The sequence below is a fragment of the Petaurus breviceps genome, unplaced genomic scaffold, assembly GCF_028583685.1.
Source record: "Petaurus breviceps papuanus isolate PSGF00001 unplaced genomic scaffold, PetGlider_PUasm1.0 470, whole genome shotgun sequence".
Lineage (NCBI taxonomy): Eukaryota > Metazoa > Chordata > Mammalia > Diprotodontia > Petauridae > Petaurus > Petaurus breviceps.
Genome location: NW_027186350.1, coordinates 7,449,578 through 7,475,948, shown reverse-complemented (window position 1 = coordinate 7,475,948; position 26,371 = coordinate 7,449,578). Strand labels below are relative to the sequence as shown.

General features: G+C 40.6%; 1 protein-coding gene across 4 annotated transcripts; it reads left to right on the top strand.

The window, feature by feature from the left end:
• The first annotated feature begins 7,652 nt into the window (after positions 1 to 7,652).
• C1S (complement C1s) lies at positions 7,653 to 25,364 on the top strand. Of its 4 annotated transcripts, none has more exons than XM_069101559.1 (12): positions 7,653 to 7,978; positions 9,155 to 9,233; positions 11,838 to 12,042; positions 13,924 to 14,101; positions 14,821 to 14,946; positions 15,667 to 15,866; positions 17,524 to 17,677; positions 18,661 to 18,776; positions 19,173 to 19,251; positions 19,698 to 19,826; positions 21,530 to 21,604; positions 24,109 to 25,364. In XM_069101559.1, exons 2-12 carry the CDS (start codon positions 9,193 to 9,195, stop codon positions 24,906 to 24,908), a joined length of 2,103 nt encoding a protein of 700 aa, XP_068957660.1. In that variant the 5' UTR covers positions 7,653 to 7,978; positions 9,155 to 9,192; the 3' UTR covers positions 24,909 to 25,364. The 4 variants fall into 4 exon arrangements, with proteins under 4 accessions (XP_068957660.1, XP_068957659.1, XP_068957658.1 ...); XM_069101558.1 differs by having other exon boundaries at positions 9,133 to 9,233; XM_069101557.1 differs by having other exon boundaries at positions 9,113 to 9,233.
• The last annotated feature ends 1,007 nt before the right edge of the window (positions 25,365 to 26,371 follow it).

Sequence of the window (26,371 nt, the reverse complement as noted above, 5' to 3'; positions counted from 1 at the left end):
TAAATTTGTATACCTCGTGTTTCTTTTGAATTACTACAATTCTGCTTCACTTATAGAGTACAGCATCTTCTATGACGTGGGCATGCCATGCTGGGTTAATTAAACACTGGTCCTTTGTAGTATTTCCCATGTCACACAATTAATTCCAAAGTTCTTCAGAGAAACCTTGAGAGTGTCCTCGTATTGCTTCTTCTGACCACCATGTGTGAGTTCTCTGTAAAATCGTGTTTTGAGCAAATGTACATTTGGCATTTGAACAACATGGCCTGCACATCAGAGTTGAGCTCTCTTGAGGTAGAGTTTGAATGCTTGGCAGTTCTGCTTGAGAAAAGACCTTATTATTTGGTAGCTTATCTTGCCTGGTGATCTTCAGAATCTTTCTAAGACAATTCAAATGGAAGTGTTTCAGTTTCTTGGCATGGCTCTGATATTGTCTAAGGTTTCACAGGCATTCAACAATGGGGACAGTACAACAGTTCTGTAGACCTTCAGTTTGGGGGTCAGTCTAATAATACCTCTTCTCTTCCACACTTTTCTTCAGAGCCTCCCAAATGATGAGCTAGTTCTGGTAATGCATGTGACCAACCTCATCATCTGTGTGCACAAGCATACTGCCAAAGTATGTGAACTTATCCACAGCATTCAACATTTCTCCATTTGCTATAACCATGTATGGATGGTGTGGTGATGGCTGGTGGAGAACCTGTGTTTTCTTGGTGGTAATTGTTAGGCCAAAATTAGCATAAGTAGCAGAGAATCGATCCATACTTTGTTGCCTATCAGCTTCAGAGGCTGTATTGAGCGCACAATCATTTGGGAACAAAAAATCATGTACCAGCTCTCTCCAGTTTAGTCTTGGCTGCATGGCGTGGTCAAGTTAAATAATTGACTATTTCCGGGCTCAGATACTTAGCACCACACCCAGAAATAACTGGCCTTGTAACCTTGAGCAAGTTACTTAACCCCGATTGCTTTAAAAAAAAAATTGACTATTAGTGTGATAGCTAACCTTGATGTTGTTTTCTCCTTGTTGAAGGCATCTGACAACATTGTTGAAAACATGATGCTAAAAAGTGTGGGAGTAAGCACACAACCTTGGTTCGCTCATTGGTGACTGGGAAAGCATGAGAGCATCATCCATTATCCAGAACCCGGGCAAGCATATCATCATGAAATAGACATACAATACTGATGACCTTCAACCAAATTTTGCCATAATTTTTCACAAGCCCTCACATCTGACAGCATCAAAGACCTTGGTCAGACTGATGAATGTGTACAGATCTCTGTTCTGCTCCTGGCATTTCTCCTGGAGTTTTTGGGCAGCTAATACCACATCAGCCATTCCTTGGTCCTCTCTGAAGCCACAGTGGCTCTCAGGTAGACGACCATCTTCCAGAGGGACAATCAGCCTATTATTAAGGAGGACTCTGGCAAGAATCTTGCCACAATGACTAAGAACCCTCATGATTGTCACAGGACAATCTATTTTCTTTACCTTTATGGAGATGGACAATGGAGGCATCCTTGAACTCCTGGGGGATAACCTCCTCTTGTTATATAACCCAGAAAATTTCAATATTTTGTATGAGTAGTGGACCCTCTGCCTAGTAAGTCTTAGCTGGAATCCACACCAGGTGCTTTGCCACACTAGAGGAGCCTAATGGCATTCAAATCCTATTTATTCTTCAGTTGGAAATTTGGGTAGAGAGCAATTGACTTCAACTTCCAGTATACAGTAAATGGAAGTGTTCAACCCATCTCTCCAGGATCATGTCTTTATCACTAATCAGTATGGCTCCATCAGTACCAGTTAGTTCGGTTACACCATAGGTCTTTGGCCAAGAAGTAGCCTTCGGGGCATCATAAAAGTTCTTTGGGTACATTTCATCTGCTTTCTTACTGAGCCAAGAATCCTGAATCTCTCCTAAGTTTCACTTGCACTTTTGATGGAGTTAAATGATACCTTTTTAGAGATGGAGAACTATTCTGCTGGCAAACTCTTTGAAGTTCTCATTTTTCATTTAGCAGCTCCTGAATTTCCCCATCATTTTCATCAAACCATTTTTGATATTTGTGAGTATTTTGGCCCAACTATCTACAAACCCCCCACTCAATAGTGAGTGACCATTACTGTTGCTGTCTCTGTCTCCATTTCTTTCAAGGGCTCCTTTCCATGTCTGTACTTATTCTAGTATTAAAGTCACCCAGAATTATAAGCTTGTCCACTTTCAGCACATTGACGATGAAGGTCTCCAGGTTTTCACAAATTTTTCTTTTACCTCATCAAGGCTTGTCATAGTAGGAGCATAAGCTTTAATGTTCACTCCTTTTGGGAGGCATATAAGCTTGTTGACTAGATTAGTTTTTTTCTCTTTTTTTTTTTGTCATTATTAATTTGTTTACTTTTAGTTTACAAGATTCATTACCACAATTCCTTGAGTTTCAAATTTTCTCTCTCCCCCCCCCCCCCATGGTGGCATACAATCAAGTATAGTATCTGCAAATACTTTCACATTAGGCATTAGTCAGGTTATAAAGAAGGATTGTATCAGATGGAATGAAGAATGGGAAAGAGGAAACAAAACCAAACAAGAAGATGAAAAAGGGCAGGTAGTTTGCTTCAATCTGGGTTCAAACTCAGTTCTTTCTCTGGATGTAAACATCTCTCTCCATCATGAGTCTTTTGGGGTTGACTTATGACTCTGGATTGCTGAGAAGAGTCCAGTTTATCAAAGTTGGTCATCACACATATGTTGTGTCTGTAATTGTGTACAAATTCCTCCTGGCCTATTCTTCTTACTTAGCATCAGTTTGTATAAGCCTCGCCAGGTAAATATGAAGTCCATCTACTCCTTGTTTCTTATAGCACAATAGTATTCTATAACGTGCATATACCACAATTTGTTCAGCCATTCCCCAATTGATGGGCACCCCCTTAATTTCCAATTCTTTGCTACCACAAAAAGAGCTGCTATAAATATTTTTGTACACATGGGTCTTTTTCCCACTTCTATGATCTCCTTGGGATACAACTCTAAAAGTGGTATTGCTGCGTCAAAGGGTATGAAGTTATTTATAGCCCTTTGGGCATAATTCCAGATTGTTCTCCAGAACAGTTGGATCAGTTCACAACTGCACCAGCAATGCATCAGTATTCCAATTTGTCCACATCCCCTCCAGCATTTGTCATTTTCCTGTTTTGTCATCTTAGCCCATTGGACTGGTGAGATGTAGTACCTCAGAGTAGTTTTGATTTGCATTTCTCTAATCAATAGTGATTTAGAGCATTTTTTCATATGCTTATAAATATCTCTAATTTCTTCCTCTGAAAACTGCTTGTTCATATCCTTTGACCATTTATCAATTGAGTAATGACTTGTATTCTTATAGATTTAACTCAATTATCTGTATATTTTAGAAATGAGTCCTTTATCAGTGACATAGGTTGTAAAAATTCTTTCCCAATTTTCCACTTCCCTCCTAATCCTGGTTACATTGGCTTTGTTTGTACAGAAGCTTTTCAATTTAATGTAATCAAAATTATCCATTTTGCATTTTATAATGCCCTCTAATTTTTGTTTGGTCATAAAGTCTTCCCCTCTCCACAAATCTGACAGGTAAACTATTCCTTGCTTTCCCAGATTGCTTAGAGTATCAGCCTTTATACCTAGATCATGCACCCATTTAGACTTGATTTTGGTATATGATGTTAGATAACGGTCCATGCCCAGTTTCTGCCATAATATATTCCAGTTTTCCCAGCAGTTTTTGTCAAATAGTGAGTTCTTATCCCCAAAACTGGGGTCTTTGGGTTTATCAAACAGTAGATTACTATAGTCATTGACTGCTGAGTCTCGTGTACCCAATCTATTCCATTGATCCACTACTCTATTCCTCAGCCAATAGTAGTTTTGAGGACTGCTGCTTTATAGGACAGATTAAAATCTGTATAGCTAGTAGACCACCTTCCCTAACATTTCTTTTCATTTATTCCCTTGATATTCTGGACCTTTTGTTCTTCCAAATGAATTTTGTTACTATTTTTTCTAGCTCTATAAGGTAGTTTTTTAGTATACTGATTGGTATGGCATTAAATAGATAATTTAATTTAGATAAAATTGTCATTTTTATTATATTAGCTCGACCTAGCCACGAGCAGTTGGTGTCTTTCCAATTAGTTATATTTGACTTTATTTGTGTGAAAAGTGTTTTGTAGTTGTGTTTATATAGGTCTTGTGTTTGTTTTGGCAGGTAGATGCCCAAATATTTTATGTCTACAGTAACTTTAAATGGGATTTCTCTTTCTATCTCTAGATTAGATTTTGATTGCAAAACCTATGCCAGCTTTACGGTGCTCCCCTTCACTGTGGCCACTCCAGAAAAAAAAAAGTCATCCACTTCTGACTTTGGTAAGCTGGCCTTCACTTGCCAGTCTGGTTTCACTCAGGGTTGCTATTTGGATATAAGACTTGTTGAGTTCTTTTGCAACAAGAGCCACTTATCTTTCAGGTCTATTGGATTTCATGTTGTCCATAAGTATGTTTACATTACATGTACTGATGGCAAGTAAAACCATCTTTGCAAAAGTTTTTGTACTTTTTTTGTGTTTGACCACTAGGGCTGGGTGAAGCAGACAATTTTTAGGGCAACTTTTCTAGCCTCTGCCTCACACCAGGAGGTGAGCAAAGGGATCCTTAAAAAAGGCAGCTCAGATGCCCAAAAGGCTGCTGAATTCCACTGCTGCTTCCACTGAGAAGATGATCCTTATGGCCTGGGCCACATGTGTGCAGGGTTGTGACTACAGCTCCCATTGCATCCACACCTGCTTCTCCAACATTTGCCTGTCACCACAGGACTTCAAGATAAGTAAAAATGGTAAAATGGTATGGGTAATATCTTTTGATTTGTACATAAATTGGATTTAAGTGAGGCAGAGTTGTGTGAAGTTGTTGACCTCACTTTCTCTGCTAGAGTCATCAAAGTCCAACGGCAAGAGAAAGTCAAGATGACTGATGATGGCTTGGGATACAGTGGATGACCTTAGTGTCTTCTCTGTTTAACCAAGCTCTCAGCACTCCACAGTGCCTACTTCAGCTGACTTCATGACCATTTGGAAGAAATTGTTCTCATCCGCCCATTGTTATGGGGGATGTCTTCACATCTCGGGGTAGATACTCCCCTAACTCACTGATAGGTTTGAGGCCCCTCAGTTACCCTCATCCTGATTTAGCCCATCTATTGAAACAATTTACTGGGTTGTGGCTACTGTGCATGCTGTAGCTTCTTGGAGTCACACATAAAAGTTGAGTGAATCAGGTGGACACCAACAGTGGAAAGCAGCCCTCACACAAGAGGTACTCGTTTTCCCTGCACACACCCTACACCCCATATTGCATATAGTAGGTGCTATATAAATGCTAGGTATCATCATCATCAATAGTAGTAGTAGTAGTAATAATATTATTTTCTATGCTAGATGGTTCTGTACCAGCCTTCCTGCCTGAAACCTCCCCAGTGCCTATAGGCCCCTGACTTTCTTCCTGTGCCAACTTGGGCTTGAAAAAAAAAGTGATCCCCTGTAGTTCTTCCTTGGATTTCTTCAGCACCACTTAGTCTGGAGCTTTTCTGTGATTGTTTTTGGACTGTTGGTGGAGGGAGGCTGTGCTGCTTCCTCTTATTCTGCCATCTTTGTCAAAATCTGCCTCTTTCTTTTGGTGGAAATGATGATGATGATGATGGGTTATCTTTTTATGATTTCTGAATCTGTCAATGCATGCTCAGTAGTTTTTTGTGTCTTGAGTTTTTGTCTCTCATGGTAGAAGACATAACTGGCCTACTCCAATATCTATTTTGTACATTGACTATCTTCTGAGAATGGAGTCTTTTAATACCTTTTGGGAATACCTTAGATATGATCTGTTTTTGGTTTTTTTTTTCAGACATTTTCTGACATTATAGAACTCTGGAATGAGGAATAATGATACAGAGAGTGTGAGAAAAGCTTAGCTCTCCCTGTAGGATCAGATTGCCCCTAGGATGAATCTCAGGTCAGTGTAGAACCAGATTTGGGGCACCCTTTCTAGGAAGAGACCTGCTGGGCCATAGATTACTTCTCCCATTGATATAACTCACAGCAGCCAAAGTTAATTGTGATCATTATAATTTATATAAATGTTTACAGTGGTGTCAAATCTCTTGAGCTAGTTAGTGGCTCAGTGGATAGAACGCTGGACCTAGAGTCAGGAAGACCTGAGTTAAAAACGTCATATATAGGCTGCATGACCTTGGGCCAGTCATTTAACCTCTGCTTGCTTCAGTTTCCTCAACTATAAAATGAGGATAAGAACAACATTTATCTTGCGGGGTGTTGTAAGGATTGAATGAGATCTTTATAAAGTGCTTATAAAGGAACTGGCAGGTAGTAGGTGATATATTCATATTTATTCCTTTACCTTCCTTCCTCTTCTTTCATACTAGAAGTCTTGGATTGGGTTCTTGCTGAAATATGGCAGGTACATAGGTGCCATTCAGATCTGGAGGTGAAAAGAGAAATGGTGTGCTCTTCTTCTGATGAGAAGAATGAGTTCAGCTGAAAGAAAGGAAAGACTCTAACATTTCTTACATGTATAGACAGCTCTGATGGGGAGGAAGAGCCCTGGAAAATATAATTGTGAGAAATGCTACAAGTTTGGTTTCCACAGATTCTGTGGGAACAATGGATGTTCCAAAAACAGATGCTATACAGGACGTGCAGGAAGGTGTAAATCAAGATAAGGGAGGAAGGACAGAGTGACCCTATCAATCATATAGTTGGAAGAAATCTGTAAGTTTACCCTTAGAAGGGCCTGTGCTAAACTGGTTCAGACCAGCGAGGATGGTCACCAACTTTTCATTAACATGCATGCTTAACTAGCTTTATGTATAGTAACTGACATTCCTCGAATAGAATTAGAGCCTCATTATCTATGGGATGCATGTAGCTCATGGAGCAGAGGGAACATATGTGTAATGGACAGGTCAGAAAGATTGCAACCCAGAAGAGCTGGGAACAATCCCAGTTCTGAAGGGAGGAATGAAGCAGGAAATTCAAATGGAAGCAGCATAAAGGTACTTGCATTTATCTGATTCTCTGAATCAGATAAAAGTCTCTGATTTATCTGAGTCTTTTGAGGAACCTACCCATTTATTCAGGAAAGAATAAATGTAAAATAAAGATAATGAAAACCTTCCTGGCTTTTCAACAAGTATTGTTTCTTCCTAGACTGAGCATGTTTATTACATAGTCATAAGTTCCCTTTTTCTTTCTCTTGACTGGGATGTTTTCCGAATGACTTGAAGTTTCTAATCAGTCACAAGCATCAGAATGAGGCCTGTGTTCACCCTAATATCCAGCAACCCATCTTGCTTTAATTAAAATAAAAAGAAATTATGAACTAGGTTTTTGATAAACATTCTGTCTTTTAGTATATAACTGAATTGGACCATGGGGGATAAAACTTTATTGTGGGCTGGGCTTGACTCCCATTCTCCTCCTTTTCCCACAAACCACGTGATTTCCCCAAAACTACATGCAAATGCATTTGTTACACCCCCTTTGGCTAGGAAGAGAGGATTGCACAACAACAAAATTCCCCCCACCTTTAAAAAAAAAATCTGTGTCCTCCATGCAGACCTCAATAAAGAAGCTCAGGCCAAGGAAGAAGAGGGCAGTGCCTGTTCCAAAAGCAGAGGGAGCTCTAAGATCAAGACTGAATCGTCTTCTTCCTGCTCCATGGTCTCCCAGCCCCTCCTTGTGTGGCACATTGAGGGGGAATGGTAGGAACAGGACACAGAAGGACAGAAAGGCTGACTGAGAGAGCTAAAGGGAGCACTAAGCTCTCTGGTTGCCCTCTGTACTTGTCTGCACGTGCTTCCCAGGATGCCCACTTGCAGAAGTAAGGGAAACTGATCTACTCTTCCCCATCAGCTCCAGAAGGTAAAAACCTTAAAAACAAGTGATAGGAACTCCAATATGGAGATACCTCGAATTGGATGGTTTGGTCTTTAGGCAAAGAAGAGGGAGAGGAGCTTCCTTTCCCTTCTCACCGTGGGCCATTTTTCTTGGGTCAACCCCACTCCTATTCCATCGCACAGTGACCCTTCTTGATAGGGATGATATGCATTTTGAACAAACTATGGGAAGATTGTTACTTTTAGATAGAAGGAAAAGACTAAAAAATTAAAATAAGAAATGAGAAAGAACATTGTTCTCATTCCTTCTTCCAGTTTCTTTTAGTTACTTTGCCATTTTTCCTTCCCTATCTACCTATCCAGCTCTGTTTCTATCCAAGACATGGGAGGCAAAGTTTTTGTGTTTTGTTTTTTTGTTTAATGTTATCTTCCCATTTGGCTGCCTTTCTCCCACAGATTAGCAAAGAGGGTTGGAGTAAATTTTAAGGTATAATTTATTTTGATCCTGAAGGAATCAACAGTGATACATATCATTAGAATTCCATAATTAGATATACTGAAGAGAGATGGTGTAATGTGAGAAAGTGAATCAAGGAATCTAAAGTCCAGGGAGAACATGTTCCAGATACCTTGTGATAAAGGGACTTTTTTTTTTAAACTTGGATAGGGGTACTGTGTGCTTTGAAGAGATAAAGGATGAGGAAAATTGTAAAAATTCAGCCAGAGTAACAGAAAAGCTGAAGAATAGGGAGAAAAGCTGAACTGTCGGGGTGGCGAGGTGGTGTAGTGAGTAAAGCGCCGGCCCCGGAGTCAGGAGGACCTGAGTTCGGTTCTGGCCTCAGACACTTAACATCCACACCAAAAAAACTAGCCGTGTAACCTTGGGCAAATTACTTAACCCCAATTGCCCTCCAAAAGGCAAAAGAAAAAAAAAAGCTGAACTGATTAATAGATGTTGCTTAGGAGAAAGCTCTCAACCTTAGCAATCAGTCTAGGAGAAGAGAGAAACAAAAGGTTGCGGAATGACAAAGTCTAGAAAGTTAAAGGCTGGAAAGATGTGAAAAGTGGGTAAAATGTGGGTAGTACTGCTTAGTAGAACCTGAATGTTGGTGTCAGTATAGTGTCATTGAACTCCAGGTGACTCTTACTCCTAAAGCAGGTTTGCTCACTCAAATACAGTTAAACCTGTCTCTTCTCTGAGCTCCAAAGTCCAGAGGTGGAGAGAAACAGAACTGAGAGATGTCCAGCTTTTCAGGACCTATCACATCAACAGTCATATGGTGAGTGGTCAAGAAACCCTAGAGAGGTTTTCCCCATATTTGTGTCCTTCCTGTCTCTTCTGGGAGCTTGTCCCATTGCTTGTGCTCTTTCGCTCTGTTTCTGTCTGTCTTTCTCCCCTCTTTCTATCCTTCTTCTTCTTCTCCCTGTTTTTGCTGCTCTTCTCTCTTCACCTCCTCTCTGTCTTCCTTTTTTCTCCTCTCTCTCTTCACCTCCCTTCATCTCTTTAGTTTCTCCATATCTTCTCCTTTCCTGGGACCTACAAACACTCCTAGGATCCCTTACTGGTTCCCAAAGTAGGTGATACTGCTACCCTGGAGGGTGCTGGAATGATTCAGGGAGGTGGTAGTAGCCTCGGGTGCAATTAAAAATAAGGGGGTGGCAGAAGCATAAGGAAAGAAAACAAGAAAAGATAAGAAATTTTTGAAAAACTGTACATGTTTATCTGTTGTGTAACAGAGTTAAAGTCCTAGTGATTATTTTCCAAACAAATGCATAAAATGCAAATTAGAACTGATCAGTGGTCAAGTCCTCCAACAGGTCTTGACCAGCAAGTGTTGGCAAGCAAGTGTGCTGCACATTGTCAGGAAGTCCAGCTTGCATCAGCAGGAATATATGCATGTAAAGACTTATTTACAATACTATACAGTTATATGATACAATATTGCATCATCAGAATTTCAGTGCAGAAAAAAGTCACAAATTTATTAAATTTAAATACATCATTTTAAAAAAATTTCATATTTTTTTTGAAATGACACAATTTTTTAAAAAAATCTGTTAAAGGGTTAAAGAAAGTAGATTTCTGGAGGGGGGCATGCCGAGTAATTTTTTTTAAAGGGTACTCCCCTTTAAAAATAGTCCAAATAATCTAGGGAACCTCTGCAACAGTTCAGTTCAATAAGTATGTGTTAAGTAACTACTTCTTGCCAAACCCTTTACTAGATGCTGGTGATATGAATGTCTATTCCCTACTCTCAAGGAGTTTGTAGTTTATAGATTCTATTTACTGCGATATAGAAACTGCGGTAAAGAAAAATCCTGGATTTGGAGTAAGATGACAGGTTTAAATCCCTGGTTTATCATTACTTCTTATCTGCCTTTGAGCAAGTTAATTAACCTCTCTGGGTCTCAGTTTTCTCATCTTTAAAATGCGAAGGACCTTTAAGTTTCCTTTCTGGTTCTTAGTCTATGACTGTATGATCTGGAAAGGCTGTGTTAGTAACTAGCCCTGTTAGCTCCCCAGTCTGTAACTCCCTTCTCTCTCCATTACATAAAATTCTGTATGTGTTATCTTTCCAATCAGAGTGTAAGCTCCTTTAGGATGGGAGCTTTTGTATTTATACCCTAACACTTGCCATGGGGCAGATTGCTGGGCCTAGAGTCAGAAAGATTCCTTTTTGTGAGTTCAAATCCAGCCTCAGACACTTACTAGCTGTGTGACCCTGGGCAAGTCACTTAACCCTGTTTGCCTCAGTTTCTTCACCTGTAAAATGAGCTGGAGAAGGAAATGGCTAACCACTCCTGTATCTTTGTCAAGAAATCTCCAAATCAGGTCACAAAGCATCAGACATGATTGAACAACAAATACTTACCATGCAGTGCTTAGTAGATATATTTCATTAGGAGTCAGAGGAATTACCTATGTGACCTTTTATTTTTGGAAGAGGGTCTGGATCTGTGATTTAATGGATCTAGGGAGATCCTGGTGAGGAAATTCTACTGATACTGAGAGATGCCTATCATGAAATTTATAATCTTAGAGGGGCAGGTATGGGGCACAAAGGATAGGCCCTGGAATCAGGAGACCTTAGTTTAAATCCTGTGTCAGACAACTGGGCAAATCACTCAAACCCAACTGATTCCAAAAGAAAAAAAAAGGAGATTTATAATCTTAGAGTTTCCTGGGGACACTGAGTAGTCAGGTGACTTATCTAAGGACATATCAGAGGCAGAACTTGACCTCACTTCATGCCAACTCCTAGGCTGTCACTTTATTCATTATGTCACACTAACTTCAGGTGACTTCATCCTTCAGAAATATGTAGTACACTTGATGGTTCTATATCCCTCCTAGTCACCACAGCCTTCCCTCTCTCAAATGACCTTATATATTACATATAATATAAATATTCCTTATTTATATATAATAAATATACCTGTATCTAGGTCTAGGATCATAGGATTATAAGCACACAGCTCTAAGAGGGTACAGTAGCTATCCAGTTTATCCCACTGGGTCCATGTTATAGTAGAACATACGATCTTGGAAGGCACAGAGTATTTTGGTTTTGTACTTAGATTTTCAGTGCCTTGCTCATAGTGACCACTTAAACGTTTGTTGAATTGAATACAGGGTCTGAATTTAATCTTTTCATCCCCTTAAGAGAGTCAGATTTTGCCACAAGTTAATAGAAATGCTTAGAGATTTGACATCTGAGGGGTCTTGACTATGACCTGTTTTCTCCAGCATTTTCTCCTTTCTAACATTGAAGCTCATCTTTTCTCTGTTCCCTGTGACATTACTTGCTTCCCGATTATTCTCAAGATAAAATTCACAGTGCCAACCCCTGGGGATCCAGCTCACCCTCTGTGCCTTTTTCTAGGTGTGCTGTCTTGTTTGCAGTGCTGGCATGGGCTGAGGAGACCTCCATGTATGGGGAAATTTTGTCCCCTAACTACCCCCAGGCATATCCCAATAATGCACAGAAGACCTGGAACATCACAGTTCCTGATGGGTATGGCATCCGTCTCTACTTCACTCATCTGGACATAGAATTGTCAGCCGACTGCGAGTACGATTCAGTGAAGGTATTGTATAGGTACAGAAGGACCTGAGGCTAAGGGCTTGGACCTGGAAGTAGAGGGAGGGATTGTAAAATAGAAGAACCTTGTGGGCAAGATAATCCGGTTCTTCTTCCTTCCTTCACTTTGTTTTGAGTCCCTATATCTCAGAATATTTTCTATTCTTTGGTTCCCTAGAATCTCTCTTTTTTTTTTCTTCCAGAATTTATTTATTTATTTTTAGTTTTCAACATTCATTTCCACAAGATTTTGAGTTCCAAATTTTCTCCCCATCTCTCCCCTACTCCCCACCCCAAGATGGCAAGCATACTGAATACCCCTTCCCCCAGTCTGCCCCCTTTTCTCCCTTCCCCCTTACTTTCTTATAGGGCAAGATGGATTTCTATACCCCAATGACTATATATCTTATTTCCTGGTTGCATGTAAAAACAGTTTTTTAACATTTGTTTTTAAAACTTTGAATTCCAGATTCTCTCCTTTCTTCCCTCCTCACCCACCCCCGATGGGAAGACAAGCAATTTGATATAGGTTATACATGTGTAGCTATGCAAAACATTTCCATAGTAGTCATATTGTGAAAGACTAACTATATTTCCTTCCATCCTATCCCACCCCCTATTTATTCTATTTTCTCCTTTGACCCTGTCCAAAAGTGTTTGCTTCTGACTACCCTCTCCCCCAATCTGCCCTCTCTTCTATCATCCCTCCCTCTTATCCCTTTCCCTCCTACTTTACTGTAGGGTAAGATACCCAGTTGAGTGTGTATGTTATTCCCTCTTTAAGTGAAGTCCAATGAGAGTAAGGTTGACTCATTCCCTTTCACCTCCCTGCTCTTCCCCTACATTGTAACAGATTTCTCTTGCTTCCTTTGTGTGAGATAATTTTCCCCGTTCTATCTCTCTCTTTCTCCTTCTCCCAGTATATTCCTCTCTCACCTCTTAATTTTATTTTTTAGATATCATCCCTTCATATTCAACTCACCCTGCGCCCTGTCTCTGTATACACACACACACATATGTGTGTGTGTGTATATATATATATATATATATATATATATATACACACACATACACACAGATAGATGGAGAGATAGATAGATTCCCTTCAACTATCCTAATACCGAGAGAAATCTCATGAGTTACAAATATTATCTTTCCATCTAGGAATGTAAACAATTCAACTTTAGTAAGTTCCTTATGATTTTTCTTTTCTGTTTACCTTTTCATGCTTCTCTTGCTTCTTGTATTTGAAAGTCAAATTTTCTGTTCAGCTCTGGTCTTTTCATCAAGAATGCTTGAAAGTCCTCTATTTCATTGAATATCCATATTTTTCTCTGAAGTGTTATACTCAGTTTTGCTGAGTAGGTAATTCATGGTTTTAATCCTAGCTCCTTTGACCTCTGGAATATTATATTCTAAACCCTTTGATCCCTTAATGTAGAAGCTGCTAGATCTTGTGTTATCCTGATTGTGTTTCCACAGTACTCAAATTGTTCTTTCTTGACCGCTTGTAGTATTTTCTCCTTGACCTGGGAACTCTGGAATTTGGCTATAGTATTCCTAGGAGTTTTCTTTTGGGGATCTTTTTCAAAAGGCGATCAGTGGATTCTTTCAATTTCTATTTTACCATCTGATTCTAGAATATCAAGGCAATTTTCCTTGAGAATTTCTTGAAAGATGGTGTCTAAGCTCTTTTTTTCTTCCTGGCTTTCAGATAGTACAATAATTTTTAAATTATCTCTCCTGACTCTATTTTCCAGGTCAGTGGTTTTTCTAATGAGATATTTCACATTGCCTTCTATTCTTTCACTCTTTTGGATCTGCTTTATAATATCTTGATTTCTCATAAAGTCATTAGTTCTGTCCCTCTTTCAAATTCTCTTCATAGATCATGTCAGGAGACCTTGTTGAAGGGGTACTCTGTGGGAGGAAGAGTAGCAAGAACCCCAATTCTCCAGTAGTGAAGGAGTACCATGTGCCATATAACAGTCTTCAAGTTGTCTTTGAGTCAGACTTCTCCAACGAAGAGCGTTTCACAGGATTCGCTGCTTACTATGTTGCCGTGGGTATGGCCAAATATCTCCCCATCAGTGTCTTGTTATAATGTTCCAGAATTATGAGTGAACTAATAACAAGTACATGAAACAAGATTCTATTCATAATTTTTATAAAGGAAAATCTTTACTTAGTTCCACCTCCATTACCTGTTGGTAAGTAAAAGTCTTCAGTTAGCTTGGGTTTCTGCTGTGAGACATGAGTTTGACATTCAAGCACACTTGTGAAATTCTAATATGTTTTCATATAAGGTACTCTCCATTGAGGCATTTAAAAAATTTCATTAAATCAAATAAATTATTATTTGATCACACTAATAAATTTGCTAATTGTACTTTCCTACTATGGACATGTAGTACAAGATGTCTGACCTTTAAGTTGCCATCTTTAGTGTTACATACGTCTTCCTGAGAGATATTTGGGACCTAAAGGCCTCAGACATTGTAAACCCATTCATCCCTGTGCTATATTAGTTCCTAGCCTAGGAAACTTGGTAGTATGAATTAAGACAGGGGCAGTAGCATGCAGACTGAGGAGACCATGACAGCATCAAAGAGCATGTAAAGTAGTTCTACAAAGGCTTAAAATATATCTCTTCCTTCTATGGAGGGTTAAACCCTAACACTAATTTTGTAGATTTTAGTTAAACCTCATTTAGTTAATCTTTAGTTAAACTTTCTTTTATATATATCTCCATTTCCAACTTCCATCCTCTCCCTCTTATTTTCAGATATAAATGAGTGCGTGGATTTTGAAGATGCCCCTTGTAGTCATTTCTGCAATAACTACATCGGTGGTTACTTCTGTTCCTGCCCTCCAGAGTATTTCCTCCATGATGACATGAAGAATTGTGGAGGTGAGCTATCCATCCATCCATCCATCTATCCATCCATCTGTTCATTCATTTAACATTGGTAGTCACCTGGGATGCAGGATTACCTGAAGCATGAGAGAGGAAGTTTGTTTGCACCACCAGCTTAACCCTCATAGTTAACCTAGATTTTGATGAATATATATTCTAATTTCTAAGAATATATGTTCTAGAATATATGTTAGGATATATATTCTTATTTCTAAGCACATCTAGGGAAGAAACTTACTAGGGTAAACAAGGCCAAGGGAGCTAAGAGAAAACCTTCAAACATGGCTTGGTTCAGGCCCTCAAAAGCTTCTACCCTTCATATAGGTAGATGAGTAGGGACCTCATTAAGATTTGGAATCCTGGGGCGGCCAGGTAGCACAGTGAGTAAGAGCACTGGCCCCAGTGTCGGGATGACCTGGGGATTGAATCTGGGCTCAGACACTTAGCACCCACCCAGAAACACCTGGCCGTGTAACCTTGAGAAAGTTACTTAACCCCAATTGCTTTAAAAAAAAAAGATTTGGCATCTTTAATGAGGATTGTGACTCTAATTGATGATGTGCCATCAGGAAATTAATGGATATAGATCTGAATTAGGGACATGGATTTGTTTTGAATGAAAGGTGATCAACTGATAAGAGTAAGATGGATAGAAGATGACAAGTTTTCTTTTCATTCTGCTGATTTCCTCCTTCTTCCTTCTCTCTTTTGAAGTGAATTGCAGTGGGAATATGTTTACTGATCTAACTGGGGAGATTACCAGTCCCAACTATCCAAATTTATATCCTGAGAACTCCCGCTGTGACTATCGGGTGATTTTGGAGAAAGGCTTCCGAGTGGTGGTGACTATTAAGCGAGAAGATTTTGATGTGGAAGCAGGTGATTCAGAAGGAGACTGTCCGGACAGCCTGCTTGTGCGTGGTGGATGATTACTTTTATTTCCCTTCTGTGTAGGATTTCCCCCCCTGAAAACAGATGTTTCCTTCCTTCAGGTTTTTTCCTGCATCTTTTTTCTTTTGTTCTTTTCCTCTTTTACATCATAGCAAGTATACTCACAGCTTGAAAAGTCAGCTAGGCCAGTTGCATGTTCTCCTCAGGACTTTGGCGGGGGGCATCTCCTGAAGGGATTAAGGGAATCTTTTCTCTCTTTTTTTTTGTTTTATTTTTTTTTGGAGGGGGGAAGGTGAGGCAATTGGGGTTAAGTGATTTGTCAAAAGTCACACAGCTAGTAAGTGTCAAGTGTCTGAGGCTGTATTGGAACTCAGGTCCTCGTGCTCTATTCACTGCACCACCTAGCTGCCCTGGGAGATCTCTTCTCTACTGTAAATGGCTCTATACCTCCCCCCACCAATTCTTAAGTGCCCTTGCCTGTTAAGTGCCCAGTTCCATTTAACCAGTTAACATCAATCAACTTTTTGAAGGGGATATTCTTTTAAAAGACATACGTATATTATATCCCCCCACACCACAGGGACATACCCTTTCACATATCACCTTGGTCTCTGGGGAGAGTGGGCTCACACAGCATATTCTCTACATGATATTCATCGTTCTCACCAAGTTCCTATTCAGACGAGAAACTGCTGCTAGATTAGTCTTCATCCCAGCTACTGCTAAGCTAGGTCCTAAAGGTCACTTTTGAAGGTCACATTTTGCTCCATGGGGCATTGATACTGGACTTGCTACAAAACCTGGGTGCCAGGATGCCCACATGCCTTTTGTGACCTCTCACAAAACTGGAATCTTCAGTTCCCTCTTCTAAAACAGGAAAGTACAAATGTTAAAGCAAAAGACCGAGGGCCATTTTGGGGGGCCACATGTAGGCTGGGGTAGGAGGGAGGCCCAAAAGCCTCTCTCCTAACAGCAGTTTCTCTCACTGAGCAGTCAGCAAAGGCCTCAAAGAAAGGGAGAACAGCTGAAGAGAAAGTAGCCCAAGAGAAAAATGAGCTTGAGTCTCTACTGCCTAGTACCTTTTGGAGGATCTGCAAATTCCGGCTTCCTAATCAATCAATCAGACATTTATTAGGTGCCTGCTATGAGCCAGACACTGTGCCAAGCACTGGGTATACAAAAAGAGGCAAAAGATAATTAAAAATCTTCTTCTAACCACATGGTTGGCAGAATAGAACTAGTTACGGAATGCCTCCACGTGCTTCTGTCTTTTTTTTTTCCCTTTGATGAATTTGTGATCTCATTTACAGTTTTTATTTATTTATATTTTTTTTGGAGGGGGGAAGTCGAGGCAATTGGGGTTCAGTGACTTGTCCAAGGTCACACAGCTCATTAAGTGTCTGAGGTAGGATTTGAACCCAGGTCCTCCTGACTCCAGGGCTGGTACTCTATTCACTGTGTCACCTAGATGCCCTCCATGCTCTATGTCTTTACAAGGGACTTCCATTGCAAATCATTCTGAGTCTCCCAGGAGCAGTAGCCTCTTCCACTAGCATGTAGTAAGTAGCATGGAATGTTATACAATATTTAATTTTTTCGTGCCTTACTCTGCTTCTTTTCTTTCTTTCCTTTCTGTCTCTCTCCTGACTTATTCTAATTTATTTATTTTTTTTCTCCCAGTTCACTGCAGGAGGTCAGCAGTTTGGGCCCTACTGTGGTAATAGATTTCCTGGGCAGCAAATCATTGAAACCAAGGACAATGTTCTTGATATCATTTTCCAGACTGATGAAACAGGGCAAAAAAAGGGCTGGAAACTTCGTTACTATGGAGATCGTGAGTAGCCATGGAAGCTGTTCCTATGGGGGCTTGCATCCAAGTAACATTCCTGTGCCAAGATACCTGAGGAATAGATACATAGACATATAGACATATTTATAGAGAGAGATGTGTAGACACATCTTTACATTGGATGCTGAAAGGATAGAAAGCCTGAAGTGGATTGAGGAGTACTTCCAAAAAGTGTAGTATTTCTCTCAAATCCTCAAAATTGTTTAATTCCTGTGGGAGTTCCAAACTCCTGAAGTGATCCCAGAAATGCTGCAATATCCAGGTGTCCTCCCACATGTCAGCTCATATCTTTTGTTTGTATTGTGGATGAGAGATCATGGAAAAAGAAACCAACCTGTAAGGAGCCTTTGGAGAATGATGCTAGATTCTCTTAGATACACATCAGGTGCCAAAATTGAGGAATGGTGGCTACGTGAGAGACAGTAGATGATGGGGGGGATATAATGGTAGAATTTTATAGAAGAACATAGACACTGAAATTATGTTTAATGTTGGATGAATTAAGGCAGGAAGTCAGGCACCTAAATGTTTATGGAATAGAATTGGATTGTTGGATTAGATTGCTTTATTAGCTTAGATGGCAGAAAGATGGATTGCATGGATTGGATTCACAAAGTGATGTTTGGCTATTAGACAGATGATAAGGTGACACTGAGAGGCAATATGGAGACCAGTCCTTTCTGTGCCACTTAATAAACTGTGTATCCTTTGTCTTAACCTCTGTGGGCCTCAGTTTCATCATCTGTGACATGGGAAATATAATAGAACGCTACCTTTGGAGTAATGATTTGTGAAAAAAAAGTACTTCATAGTTGTGGGCTGTGGCTCCCTTTAATTGCTATAGAAGTAGATTTTTATTAAATAAAGCAAATAGTTCAGAGCATTATGTCATTTTAAAGACAAATTTAAAAACAAACCTTTCGTTCATTGATGTTTTCTTTTCCATTGCTGTCATTTTCCTTCTAAAGCAATGCCATGTCCTAAAGAATTCACAGCCAACTCTGTTCAGGATCCTGTAAAGGCCACATATGTGTATAAGGACACTGTGAAGATAACTTGTCTGGAAGGATTTGAAGTAGTGGAGGTAAGTTGCCTTCAGGGGCCTGTCCCATGTCCCCTTCCCTCCATTCAAGGCAATCACTACCAAGTCATTCCCAAGCGTTAAGTCTCCTTAGGTGTTTCTAAAGAAGGCACAGACATTTCTTTTACAACTGGGGCAGCCCAAGCATGCTTCCTCTGAGCATTTGATCTCTCCTTGGGAGAGACTGAGCTCCCCCCACTTCTGCTGCTCTTTGGTTTGGTCTTCCATTCACCGACTTCAAATGGAAATCAACTATGATGCTATAGATCTGGGCTGCTTTGGGTCTCTCTTTGTTACAATTAAGGAGGGTTCCCCATTGAATACCAGGATGAGACTCCCTCTGGTACTCTGACTTCCCCACATCCCTCCTAGTTAATGGCTGTTTTTGTTCTTCTTTAGGGAAAAGTCACCTCAACATCCTTCTATTCTTCTTGTCAAAGTAATGGGCAGTGGAGTCATTCCAAACTGAAATGCAAACGTAGGTAACGTTCTCCACAATGGGACTGAGGGCATATAACTACTTTCCCTCAGATTGGAAGAGCAGGTGGATTGGGTTTGAGGCATCTAGACACAGAGACTTTATTGGGCCGTTGGACAGAACTGACCCTAGGCCAGGTGGAACACAGAAGGGCAATGGGATTGTCATGAGTATCTGTTTCTACCACCCCAGCACATCACCAGCAAGAGAGAGACATCCAATGGGGTAAAGATGATTTGGGCTGCAAGGTTTTATTCTTCAGTAGGGGTAGCATAGGAAAACCAGATAGGATATTCACATGATAGGAGAATAGAGAAAGGCTCATCCCAGAGGTATTTGAAGATCTCAAAAGGCAGTAGAGTCTGTGTGGTTGGTTAGAGTTGCTGCCATAACTATTGCTGGGGGAAGGTGAGAACCCTGACCCCCATCCTGATTCTCCTTTGTAGCGGTGGACTGTGGCTCTCCTGAAGACATTAAAAATGGGAAAGCAGACAATACAGAATATACTTTGTTTGGGGCTGTGACTCGATATACCTGCAATGAGCCATATTATTACATGAAGACTGAAGGGACTGGTAGGTTTTTCCTCTGGGGGAGAAGTAGTAAAAATGAAGACATTAAAAGGTAGGTTTTTTTTGGAATTGAAAGGGCAAAGGAGAGGCTTAGGGATGTAGGGGATGAGGCACTAGGTTGGGGATCAAGAGGGCATAGGTTCAAATCGAACTTTGGATAGTTGCTAGCTGTATGACCCAGGGCAAGTTACTTAACCTCTCTCTGAGAGCCTCAGTTTCCTTACCTGTAAAAAGAAGGGGTTGGACTTGGTGAGCTCATAGGTTCCTTCCAGCTCTAAATCTGTGATCTTCCAATCCTATGAGTTCTTGACTATGTTGCTGTTTTCTTCACTGTCTCAGAATATAATTCTTATTTAGGAACAGTCTATTGGTCAAGTCAAAGTAGACATTTATTAAGTGACTACTATGTGCCAGGCTTTGTTAAGCACTGGGGATAAAAAAGAGGCAAAGATGTTGCCTGCCTTCAAGGAGTTACAGTCTAATGGGGGAGACAACAGGCAAACAACTTTACACAAACAATAGAAATTGAAGATAATCAGTGGAGGGGAGGTATTAGCATTAAGGGGTATCTGGAAATGCTTCACAGAGAAGCTGAGGTTTTAGTTGGGACTTGAAGAAAGCCAGGGAAACTCTTTTAAAGGAGTTTAGGTGGCAAAGTGGATAGAACACTTGATTCAATAGGACCTGAGTTCAAATTCAGCTTCAGATACTTACTTGCTATGTGACTCTTGGCAAGTCACTTAACCCCCATTTCCTCTCCCCCAAAAAAGTTTAGGCACAAAAGGCAAAAGAACTGGAGTCCTGGGGCGGCTAGGTGGCACAGTGAGTAAAAGCACCAGCCCTGGAGTCAGGAGGACCCGGGATCAGTTCCGACCTCAGATACTTAACACCCACACACACAAAAAAACTGGCCCTGTAACCTTGGGCAAGTCACTTAACCCCAATTGCTTTAAAAAAAAAAGAACTGGAGTCCTTCAATTCAGTTCAAAGACTCATAGAAGTATAGAATCTTAGAATTCTAAGGGAATTTTTAATTTTCTAGTTCCCTGCTTTGAGTAGGAATCTGTTTTTATAACATTCTTGATATCATTAGTCATATTCTGAATAAATTGTTTGATCTGAAACCCAGGTATTAATAGACAGATGCCTACGACTGCAAACCACCCTTACTCTGATTGAAAAGCCCTTTTTTCAGGATGGTCTGTTCTTAATGTTATGTAACACTAGACACGAAAAACACCTGACTACTTTTTCTCTCTCTCACATCAAGTATGTTCACAGCCTTCATCATAGAGCACCAGCCCTGAGTCAGGAGGACCTGAGTTCAAATTCGATCTCAGACATTTGATCACACTAGCTATGTGACCTTGGGCAAGTCACTTAACCCCAATTGCCCTACCTCCCCCCCCCAAAAAAAAGCCAAAAACAACAACAACAAAATAATGCAATGCCTCCCTTTCTTCTTTCCCTCCCCTATCATCTGCATCCTCCTGTAGGAATACTGACTAGTATGGCAGGAAAAATCTCCAACCACTTTCCTGTCCTGAACCCAGAATCTGCAGAAGGTTGAATGTCTAGACCTTCCCCTTGTGGGTCCAGGTGCTTGTGCTCTGGTACTTGTCTTTATAAAGCCTACTTTTAGGGAGACTGAATTCTAATGAGGAGATTCAGTACTGAAATGGCTTTACCTTCCTTGTTGATTTTAGCGGAGTATCGTTGTGCTGCCAATGGGACCTGGGTGAACAAAGTGCTAGGCATGGATCTGCCTCAGTGTGTAGCAGGTAAAAGAGTGCTGGGTATGGGGAATAACTGTGGTAAAAAGTAAGATGGTGGGTGGAGGAAGGTTGGAAGAATTGAGCCCTAGCACAACTTACTTGGAGAAGCTGCAAAGTGTCTCCTGGCTCCAGGGATCCTCTCATGTCCTGCTGTGACTTCTAGAGTGTTTGGGAAAATGAGCCTGTTGATGCTATAGTGAATTATGTCCTGGGAGAGAAAGCCTGGAAACTTTGGGACCATGAGAGTCTGACCCAGTGACATGGTAGCTGGGTTAGGGTGTGAGAATTCCAGAGCTTCTGGGAACTGGGTCAGAGTAAATGGGCCTATGGGAGTCCCAGTGGAAAGTGTGTTGGCTCGGGAGTCAGAGAATGGAAGGAAAGTGTAGAGAATTAGCATTTATGAAGCACCTGCTATGGGCTAGGTATTGTGCTAAGAGCTTTTTACAAATACAAATATCTCATGCCATCCTCATAAGAACCGTTCAAAGTAGATGTTCTTATGAGCTCCATTTTACAGTTGAAGAATCTGAAGCAAATAGAGGTTAAGTGAGCTTGGGTTCAAATCCTACATCTGAGGTTTATACTATATTGTGGGACATTGAGCAAGGTCAATTCACTTCTCTGGTCTCAGTTTCCTTATCTGTGCAAAGAAGGGGTTGTACTAGATGGCCTCTGTGATCCTTTCCAGATCTAAATCTATGATGTCACCTAGTAAGGTTGAGTGTTGGAATAAAAATCAAGATTAGAGCTGCCATCACAAGTTTGGTAAGACTTTCTAGGCAGGGGTCCCTTTGGCAGCCTGGGAAAGCCAAAATTTTTATTTTATTATAAAGCCAAATGGGAAAGCATTTTTAAATACACAAAAAATAAAATACTGGAATTACAAAGGAAATTATATTGGAATGGAATTATTTTGGAATGGAGATACAATTTTTTCCCATCCAAGTCTGCAGATGGTAGACTGAGAACCCCTGGATAAAGGTTCAGAGATAGCAACTGAAATGTAAAAGTACCAGGAAGCCATAATCAAATACTTGATCAGGTAGATAGGCTAATTTTTTCACAGAAAACCTAGGTGTAAACACACATGATAAGAATGTTGAGGATGGAACTCTGGGCCATGGGACTTACTGATGCTTCTTGGGTCTTCCTTAGCATGAGAGACCTACTGTACCCAAACCTCAATTACTTAGATCCTCCTTTCTCTGCCTCCATGTCTGTGTGTCCAATTCTAGCACCTAATTCCCCTTTTCCCTTCTATTCTGTCTCTACATACTTGAAACCATAAAAAACTTTTCTAGGTTTATTTATAAGGGAAAAGGAAATATACAAATCCATCTACAATTTGACAGGGTCAGGTAATTTGTAGTATGTGTAAAATCAATGTACATAGACTCAGACTGAGTAGTACCTGAGTTTTTGAGCTCAATCTCAATTAAAGTTCCCTTCGAGGAAGAACTTCTTTGACTCCCTTTCTGGCCCCAAAACTAGAATTTTGTCTATATTCACAAAATAAATATTTCTCATTCCCCCATCCAATTTTGGGATTTACCTATCTTGACTTTATGGATCAAGCTCATTGGTTCATTCTTCTCTTCTTAACGTTTCATCCACTCTTTAACTGATTTTAAAAAACATAATGTCCCAGTACTGCCTTCCTTCCCATAGACACCTTCTCTTATAACAGAAAGCATGGCAACCCAACACGTTGTCTCCAGTGGATAATATGTGCCTCATTTCATACTTAGAGTCCACCACCCATCTGCCAAGAGAATCATTGCTTAATTCTTCCAATCCTAGACTCACTTTCACCCACTTAGGAAGCATCTTAATTATCGTTTGGTGGGGTCATTACTATTATTATCCATGTTACATGTTACTTAGCTAGCTAACTGTCCTTTTTCATGACTCAGAGTGAAGGAGGAGCTAGAAATAACTCTCATAAAGTTGTTTCCTATCAGAATAATTCAATCTGACAAGCTACCTAACCCCAAATTCCAGAACAGTGACTAAATTGCTTTCTTAGACAGAAGGAACTGGGGGTAAAGGGCAGAGGAATCCAGCTAGGCTGGGGAGGGAAGGGTTTAGATGTGGGCCATCAGCTGAAGTCACATGGGGCTCCTGATGTAGTGAGCAGAAGGTAAAGGGACTGTCTTTCCAAGCAATCAGTAGGAAAGGAGCAACAAGTGGGTGTGGGTAAGGAAGAGGTGAGCCCTTCCCTCCCTCCTCGTCACCTCATCTAGCCTGAGTCATAGTTTTGACAGAGAAGCCAACGTCTAGTCAAGACTGATCAGGAGACAGCTCCTTTCTTTTTACCCGTTTGCCAGTGGGGGTAATTCATAGTACTTTCAGTTTGTGTGAAACCCAGTCTACTTGAGGAAATGGATAAAATACAGGGTCTGAAGAGTCTTCATTACAGGCTGATAATAGGATCAGAGTGCTTGGGCATCAGTTTGAGGCCAATATCTTTTTAGGAGTACCTCGCTAACTTATTTTTCTTTGTTTCCTAGTTTGTGGAGTTCCCAGTCAGCAATTTGCAGGAACCCAGAGGATTTTTGGGGGTAAAAGGGCAGATATTGGCAGTTTCCCCTGGCAAGTTTTCTTTCAGAGTCCAAGAGCTGGCGGAGCCCTCATTGATGAACATTGGGTGCTCACTGCTGCCCACGTGTTAGAGGGCAACTCCAACCCTGTTATGTACATGGGAAGCACCCTGGTTCATAACACAGCTCTGGAGAAGGCCCAGATGCTCCTTGCTGATGGTGTCTTTATCCATCCGGCCTGGAAGTCCGTTGGTGAGCTACAGACAAGGAAGAATTTTGACAATGACATTGCACTGGTGCGCCTAAAAGACCCAGTGAAATTGGGGCCTAATGTTTCTCCCATATGCCTGCCAGACAATTCACCTGATTATGACCTCAATTTTGGGAGCCTGGGATTGATCTCAGGCTGGGGCCGATCAAATGAACGTAGAATTGTCATTGGACTTAGAGGGGCAGTTTTACCTGTGGTCCCCCTGGAAAAGTGTAAATCAGTAGAGAGTGAAGACCCCAAAGTAGATACCAGCACCTTCAGTTTTACCAATAACATGATTTGTGCTGGAGGAGAGAAAGGGAGTGATAGTTGTGAAGGGGACAGTGGTGGGGCCTTTGCTGTACAGGTCCCTAATCAAGAGAACACCAAATTCTATGTGGCGGGCCTGGTGTCCTGGGGCCCCAGATGTGGTACTTATGGAATTTACACTAAAGTAAAGAATTATATTTCCTGGATTGAGAAGACCATGAAGGAAAATAGGGTCTCTGATCAGGATTAATTTGTTCTCATATCACCCACCTCTCCTGGATCAGCATAACCAGCCTGCTGTCTTCCACTATTTCACTGTGACTACAGGGCGTGAGAGTCAGAGAGACTAAAATGTTCGGGGTCGGGGTGGATCGTGTTGTTGGCTCTGAAATATCCATCAGAATGTATTCCTCTGTTGATATTTAATTATATATTCCATTATGACTACTCTTATCTTTGGAGACCTTTTTCTGTCAGTTTGTATCATTCCTTTGACTGTTGCCTAATCCTACACCATGAGGAACATCCCAGAAAGAACTCTTATCTCTGGTCCTGAGCTTTGCCAGTTGTTATAGCTCTGATGGTAACAGTGATGGAGACACTGTTTACTTCCCCTGCCCACCTCTTCCCTCCACTCGAAGTTATATTTAATAAATCATTCTTAACATCCAATAATTAGCCACAATAAAGTGTGATTTCACCCCAACCCAGGTGTTCCCTCACTTTTTCACCAGGAATCAGAATTAGGATCATAGAACCACAGGGAATGTGAAGGGGGGGGGAGTAATTGACAGGAAATCAGGCACACCCTTATTAATTTTACAGGAATTTAATCGGCCACTTAATAATATTGTTTCTTGAGATCACACTTTATAGAGCATTGTACTAAGTGATGTGGTAGAGAAGGGGGAGGTATAAGAATATTCCCCTCTCCAAAATTTGATTGAGAAATTAAAGGGTGATCCCAAATCAGGGTTCAGAGTTGATGTGTTAAAATGTGAACCTGGGCTTTAAAAAAATATTTTGAAAGTTTTATTGGAAGTCCATGGGGACAGGAATTGATTGACAGATGGGGTGAGATGGTGATTACCTTTAAGGGACATTACATATAAATGGAGGAAAAAAAAGAGGATGTGGATCCACATTGCATGGTGTGTTCATGTGGAGGTCAGAGTACAGATGGTCTGATGATGCCATGATGGAGCTATAAAGAAGTGAGGTTTTTTTTTTTCTCTTTCAAAAAAACAAAAACAAAAACAAAACCAGGGGCGTCTAGGTGGTGCAGTGAATAGAGAGCACTGGCCCTGGAGTCAGGAAGATCTGAGTTCAAATTTGGCCTTGGACATTTAACACAAAAACTAGCTGCGTGACCCTGGACAAGTCACTTAACCCTAGTTGCCCTCCAAAAAGCAAAAAAACAAACAAACAAATATAACCAAACAAACAATAACAAAAAACATGGTATTTCAGGAAGAAAAAGTATGTCCTGATTGAGAGTGAGGGAGCTGTGGGAAGTCTTTTTTTTTTATTCACATTTTTATTATGAAATTGAATAGCTTTACTTTTTCGATCAGTTTCCTTTTTTGGGGGAGGTAGGGAAGGGGCCAATTTTGTAATTTAATGCTTAAATGCAACTGTGATCTCCCATGATGTGGATTCTTTCTAGGGATACAGATGGCAACCCATTCTTGCCTGCTCATCCTGTGTGACTTT